Source organism: Austrofundulus limnaeus, unplaced genomic scaffold (assembly GCF_001266775.1).
Source record: "Austrofundulus limnaeus strain Quisiro unplaced genomic scaffold, Austrofundulus_limnaeus-1.0 Scaffold44, whole genome shotgun sequence".
Taxonomy (NCBI): domain Eukaryota; kingdom Metazoa; phylum Chordata; class Actinopteri; order Cyprinodontiformes; family Rivulidae; genus Austrofundulus; species Austrofundulus limnaeus.
In genome coordinates this window covers 1,513,486-1,520,643 of record NW_013952446.1, presented here as the reverse complement: position 1 = coordinate 1,520,643, position 7,158 = coordinate 1,513,486, and the positions used below count along the sequence as shown (strand labels likewise).

Sequence of the window (7,158 nt, the reverse complement as noted above, 5' to 3'; positions counted from 1 at the left end):
GGTATGGGTAGAGTAGTTTATTTTTCCTGTAATACTTCATTATTTTTTTTTAAAACAAAGCTAATTGAAAGGGGCGCTGAGCGGAAATACAACCTGGGGATACAAACAATTTCTTTTTTTTCTGCTGCCCCCTCCAGCAGATGGCGCTCTAGGTGACCACCTAGTTCGCCTATGCCTAAAGCCGGCTCTGCTCGTGGTGATGAATCAAATGCAGAGCACAGATTTCATCATAGGAATATGCACTGATGACAAATAAAGTAAATTTGCATTTTTATTGACATTTAAATGTGTGACTCTGACAGGGAGACTCGGGAGGCCCGTTGGTTTGCCAGGATACTGCAGGTGCTTCCTGGGAGATTCATGGGATAACCAGCTTTGGCCCTATTGGATGCATTATGGATAAAAAGCCCTCTGTGTTCACCCGTACCTCTGCCTACCTCCCCTGGATCTCAAATGTGATCCGTAGGGACATCTACAATCAGCAAAGTATGAATCTGGCTGCCTAAAACGATCCACTTTGTTCGTAAGTTCGTAAGTTCATGATGTGACACCATGAGTGTTCCTCTGTGTAGCATCGGGTTGTGGAGGACCAAAGGTCTTGACCGGCACTGGTGGCACCATTTCCTCCATGGGTTATCCTGGCACCTACAGCAACAAAGCCCGCTGCCAGTGGACCATCGAGGTGCCTGCGGGAAAGCTGGTCTACCTTCAGTTCAACAGTTTCTCGCTGGAGGAGAGTCAGCTGTGTGTGAACGACAAGGTCAGCCTCACGGACAACGTGGGAAGTCTGGGTGTGTATCTTTCACCTTTAAATTGTATGTATTTATTTATTTATTTATTTTTTATTTTTTTATGTTTTGCATTGAATCATAAATTTAAAGTTTGCAACTGATTTACAATTTAATTTTATTTAATTTAAGTTCAAACAATGCAGTCCACATGTATGAGTTTGATAGGTGATGTAGCCTATACTATACCTCCTAACTGTGTCAGAAATACTCTTTGAATAAAAATCTAATGTGTATATTAAGAATAAAGAGTACTAAAAACGTCTCTTTGTGCTTCATCAGGCACCTACTGCAGTCACACTCCACCAAACGATGTGGTCAGTGATGGAGATACACTTCACATCGGCTTCTCCTCCAATGACAAGGTGGTGGACACAGGCTTCAGCGCCACCTGGAAGGCGGTGGACCCTGCACAAGGTTGAGCCAGAAAACAAATAAACAAGCCCCATACAACAAGTCTAATCTTCAGCTTCGTAAACCATTTATTTTTCCTTCTGTCTCCCCTTGCTCCACTGCAGCTCCCTGTGGGGGAAGTTTCAGCACTAATTTGGGTGAAATCACCTCTCCAAACTGGCCTGAGAACTACCAAGCCCAGACTGTGTGCACATGGCGTATCAGCGTTCCTTCCTCAGGAAGTCTTCATGTCGTCTTCACTCACTTTGAGCTGCAAGCTAAAGTGTTGGGAAAATGTGTGGATTACGTGGAGATCTTCGATGGGGAAGGCATGTCCCTATTTGGTGAGTAAATATTCTTCTTTGTATGTTTCCTGTGTCACACTCATATTACAGAAAGAAAAACGTCACTTTTTGCCTGTTCTTTAGGTCACTTCTGTGGCCTCTCCGTCCCGCCTGCCTTCACTGTTCCAAGCAACAAAGTCGTGATCCGCTTTCTGAGTAACGGAGCTAATCAACAGAAGGGTTTTCGTGGATACTGGACCTCTGATGCCAGTGTTGTCCCAACTTTACCACCTCCTTCTCCAAACCCATGAGGCAACGTCACTATTGGTGATTACATAGTGACAGCACATCAACAGTCTTAAAGCAATGCTGTGTCATCTGAGTTTTTCTAAATTTATTGCATATTTTACCAATTATTGAAACATTAATATACTATGTCAGAGTCCTTAGTCGTTCAGTTGTATTCTTGTCCAGTCAGTGCCGTCATGAAAAAATGGCCTCTGCTTTCATTGCAGACCTATTTGAACAAAACTACGCCACTCTTTGTTATAATGAGCAACCATGCAAGCAGAGAGCAGTTTTTATAAAAGCACTAACAAAACAATGAGATTTTCGTCTGGATTATTCTGTAAACTCTGTCCTTGACAAACTCAAAGGCACAGTTATAACTAATTAAAAGTTTCTGCCACCTCTCGGTGTCTTCCCATGCATCGTTGGATAGCTTTGCTGATTTGCGTGTACGTCTCTCCTGCAGGAACAAATACAACCAGGGAGGTGCACGGCAACGTCATCTTCAATCCTCACGGCTGTTTCAAAGACAAGGACCCCTCAGCTGTTCATTCCAGTATCGGCCTTTGGCGATAGAATAAGCAACATCCAAAATGTATTTATGAAAGCAACATATAAAAACTGAAAAATATAATTTATTTTCCAAAGGTTTGACTTTAATGTTTATTGCAGTTTAACCTGCACAAGTTGTATTTTAACACTCAGCATTCAGTTTTTCTATGTTAAAACTGACCAAGAAAATGATGCTTGGTGATGCTGTTCATGCTGTGTGTTCAGGATTTTCTGGATGCTGTAACAATGCAAACGAGGAGAAACTGTTTATTATGACATTATTAACAACTTTATCATGTCTTCAAATGGTTTTGTATAATTCAACAGTAAGTAGTATAAATGAGGTGAGGTGGAAAAAACAAGTTTATTTTGTGGTTTGTTTGGTTTTTTCAACAGTAACCAACTCGCCCAAAAATTTTAAAATGGATGGAAGGAGGGATGTAAGCTCTGTCCCCCTCTTACAATGTTGTTGTAATGAGTATTACTCAGCCCTCTGCGAACAACTGGCAATAACAAGGGGTTTAATGATCCGTCTTTAGGCTGATGGTCCTTTATTGCATGTGAACAAACAGTATTAATAGTTGAAAAAAATTCATGAATGAAAACAAGTAATAATCTTAGAAATAAATCCACATAAACGTTTTAAAAATAATAATATATCATATTTCAATTCGTGGCAAATTTAGACCAAGTATAAGAAAGTTCTGACCTTGTTAAATTCTTAAAGAAAACTTACTTTGTAGATAGAAACAAAGGGTTTTGCCCAATAATTCTTCTGTTCCGTATTCTGACCAGTAGGTGGCAGTGGTGTTCATTTGACCTGGTTTATCAACCGCCAATAAACTAAAGAAGAAATCTTTTTCCGAGCCTCTCTGTCCACATTAGCGTTTAGCAACATTAGTCATACCTGCAGCTGCAAACAAAAGCAGGACAGAATTCAGCTTCAGCAGCTCAGTAAATGTCGATGAACGGAAGCTAACAGAGGATGAGACAGCAGGACAAAGAGCACCCGGATGCAGAAGAAGAAGAAGAAATGTTGGGAATTTTTAAAAAAAGAGATGCAGCTCTCGAAGAAAATGAACAAGAAAACATTACAGATGATGTTTTCAACCCCAACGACCACTTGAAGATAATAGGTTTGAATCTGTTTTACTATTTCTGTCACTTGTGAATTAGTTGCCATTTATTGTTAGCTAATGCTAATCATGTGTTATTGGGACAGACAGGACTGGTGCATTTGCTTGTGCCCCCTATTTTTTAATGTCTCTTATCTAATTAAAATAAGAGAACAAATTCAAACATATGGTACTTAAAACTAAATGTGTTGACAAGTTTTCGTAATGTGTGTGTTTTAGTGGTTCCTGCAGATGTTCAGATGGTGAAGATTAAAGAAGAAGCTTTTGAGGAAGAGTGGCCTGACGAGGACCTGCAGGACCCAGAGCCCTTCCGCATCAAGGAGGAGGAGGAAATTTGGACCAGTGTGGAGGAAGAGCAGCTTGGTGTGAGGGAGGAGACTGACGCCACCAACTTTTCATCTACTTCAGTTCTCTTGAAGAGTGAGGACGATCAAGATGAACCTCTGTTCTCACAGCGTCATCAACATCAAGTCAGAGATCTTCCAGCCAGCAGCTCAGCAACTGGTGGGGAGTTCAGTGACGGAGCCCCGTATCTGAATTATGATGAAAACTATTCTGACTCTTCAGAAACTGAATTCGGTGAAGATGATGTGAACAATCCTGACTCTCAGCGACAACACTTATCAGACTCTGGGTCAAAACCTGAAGACTGGGAGGAGAGCAGGATGCCCGAGTCGGGCGTAAACGCTGTCAACGACAAAAACGGACAGAAGCTATTTTGTTGTGATCTTTGTGGGCGAGGGTACACCCAGAAAGGAAATTTAAACAGACACATGAAAGTCCACACAGGACAAAAGCCGTTCTGTTGTGGAATTTGTGACCAAAGATTTAGGGAGAAGAGTTGCTTAAACACACACATGAGAATCCACACAGGACAAAAACCATTTAGTTGTGCTCTGTGCGAACGAAGGTTTCACCATAAGGACAATTTAAACACACACATGAGGATCCACACGGGACAGAAGCCGTTTGCTTGTGATCTGTGTGAACGGAGGTTTAGCCAAAAGGGCAGTTTAAACAAACATCTGAAAATCCACACCGGAGAGAAGCCGTTTTCTTGTGATCTGTGTGACCGAAAGTTTACACTTAAAGACACTTTAAACAAACACATGAGGATCCACACAGGAGATAAACCGTTTTCTTGTGATCTGTGTGATCAGAGGTTTACCTTAAAGGGCAGTTTAAKCATACACARGAGAATCCACTRYGGACAAAAGCCATTTTGTTGTGACATTTGTGGACGGAGGTTTAGCCGAAAGGCAGATGCAAAAACACACATGATAGTCCACACGGGACAGAAATCATTTTGCTGTAATCTTTGCGATCGCAAGTTTACCTTAATGGGCAATTTAACTAAACACATGAGGATCCACACAGATCAGAAACCTTTTTCTTGCTATATGTGTGATCGAAGGTTTACCCAAAAGGGCAATTTGACCAAACACATGAGAGTCCACACAGGAGATAAACCATTTTATTGTGATCTTTGTGATCGGAGGTTTACACAAAAGGGGCATTTGAACACACACAAGAGAATCCACACAGCAAACACTGCAGTGGTTTGCAATGACTCCTAGGTGAGAAACCACACGGGAGGAAAAAAAAATCCTCATTTCTTTATTGATTTTGAATGTTTATATACTCTTGTCAAATAAAGAGACAATTCATGAAAAACAGGATGATGTCATGGATTTGGAAACTTTTAATAATTTACTTTGCAATTTTGTAGTTAATTATAGACTCACACTCGGCATGAATTTAATGCTGAATGTACTGTACATAATCCACAGGGTTGCTGTTAAATGTGTGTCCCTTTAAAATGTTACTGATCAGCATTACTCTGGACTTTCTGAAAGCTTGTATTTTGATATCAGCTACCTTTTCACTTATTTAATAAACAACTCTTGTGCAAGCAGGGAACATGTACAACAAAGAGAGATTTCCATCATGGTCCACTTCATTCCTTTGTATTACAAGAAAGGCTCTGAGTAAGACCGCCCCCCCCCCCCCCACACACACACACACACACACACACACACAGCAACTGTAGTAGACTTAGCTCCAAGTTTCAGTTCACTCTCAGTAAAAAAGGGCAACTCTTTCACTTGAATGTGTTCAAATGTTCACCCACAACATCAAGATTACTATTTTAGACTGTATAAGGGAAAATGTGTTTTTGCATTTCAAACACTTGTAATACAATGTTCTTCATAGTTATGCACTGAGTATTCACAAGACACTGTCACATAAGAATAAAAGCAATGAATATGTTTAGAAACTGTTTTCGTGTGGTTTCAAACACTAGTGATTCAGTGGCTTAATTACCTCTTCAAGTTCTACAGATTCATTCATTCAAATCAGGTGTGTTGGAGCAGGGTAAATTATTAATGAAAGAAAAAAATGGGAATATGTCAGAAACATGTTGAATTAAGACAAGAAAATATAAAAGTTCCAAAAATTAATTATTAAAGATCTGCGAAGAAAGTAGAAAAAGAAGGGATGATGTGATAAACAGACTGGGTAAGTCACATTTTTCTAAGCGACATGTACATAATGGGGAGAATGAACAATTTAAAATGTAAGGAATACAGAGAAAAAGAAAATATGGAACGTGTATTGATTACCTGTATGCTGCTGAAAGGGGGAGACTGGAGGGAAAATGAAGGAAGGCAGAGCTAAAATGAAGTCTAGAAGGAATATCAGAAACAGATGGGAGCAAAGAGTAAATCTGTATCATTATAAAAAACATTGTAGTATATCTACATAATACTAATTGAAAAACAATTTAGAGGTGGAAGGTGTGGAGTTACACAGTTATCCAGTAGGTGGCGGTATGCACCTTTAAGTTGTTTGCGAGCCGCTATTAAACCAAAGAAGAAGAAGTAGTTCATCATTCCAACATGGCGGCTTTGTTGAAAAGCGGAACTTCTGATAAAGTTACAAATGATGTTTTCAACTCTAACGATCAACTGCAGATAATAGGTTTGACTATATTTATTGTTATTTCTGTCAAATGTAATTATGCTGTAGTTTATAAGCCGCTGATAGCTTTAGCTTCATACGAATGTCGTTTAACTCTGACTTGTGTGGTTGTGAAATGTCCGCGAATGACAACCGAAACAACTTATTCTAGGACCCTTATCGATTTAAATGTTTAAAGTTTCTGCTTTATTTTAAAAAGTTAGCTATTTAAAACTTGTCACGATAATTATTGCTATTCGCATCAGGTGCTTTAATCGAGCAAACAGATAAGTTGCTCATTCCTCTCAGTTCATGTTTTCATTTTGTTAAACCGGAAAGTTAGATTAATAATAGCTGAAAATCCGGAAATATTTTTCATATAGACAGAAAATGCGTGCAGAAATGGTAAAGTGTGTTTAATGTGTTCATTTTGATTTGTTCTTGTCTGGTAGGTTATTTCAGTTCAGGCTGAATTCAGCTCTTAGACTTGTCAGTGAAAAAAGAGAGGCTTCTCTGTGTGTGTTTTCTACACTGGTTAAAAAAACTGATGAAAAACTAAATGTGTTGACAAGTTTTTCCTGACGTACATGTGTTTCAGTGGTTCCTTCAGATGTTCAGACGGTCCTGATTAAAGTAGAAGTTCCTGAAGAACCAAGGCCTGATGTGGACCAGCAGGATGCAGAACACCTCCACGTAAAGAAGGAAGAGGAGGAGCTGTGGACCAGTCTGGAGGGAGAGCACCTCAATGTGAAGGAG

General features: G+C 39.7%; 2 protein-coding genes across 2 annotated transcripts in view; both read left to right on the top strand.

Moving 5' to 3' along the window:
* Positions 1 to 2,645, top strand: part of zgc:154142 (ovochymase-2) — a gene marked incomplete in the record, with an annotated part of 17,871 nt that extends 15,226 nt beyond the window's left edge. The window contains 6 exon segments of the mRNA XM_014007705.1: positions 303 to 486; positions 573 to 791; positions 1,071 to 1,205; positions 1,307 to 1,525; positions 1,610 to 1,792; positions 2,220 to 2,645. Of these exon segments, the coding sequence (XP_013863159.1) occupies positions 303 to 486; positions 573 to 791; positions 1,071 to 1,205; positions 1,307 to 1,525; positions 1,610 to 1,776 (924 nt within the window).
* A 523-nt stretch (positions 2,646 to 3,168) lies between these two features.
* LOC106517087 (zinc finger protein OZF) lies at positions 3,169 to 4,701 on the top strand (the record flags this gene model as incomplete). The annotated part of the gene is given in 2 exon segments (XM_014007791.1): positions 3,169 to 3,441; positions 3,661 to 4,701. Coding segments are annotated over 2 exon segments (1,192 nt in total), but the record flags the coding sequence as incomplete, so codon positions are not given.
* Positions 4,702 to 7,158: the final 2,457 nt, after the last annotated feature.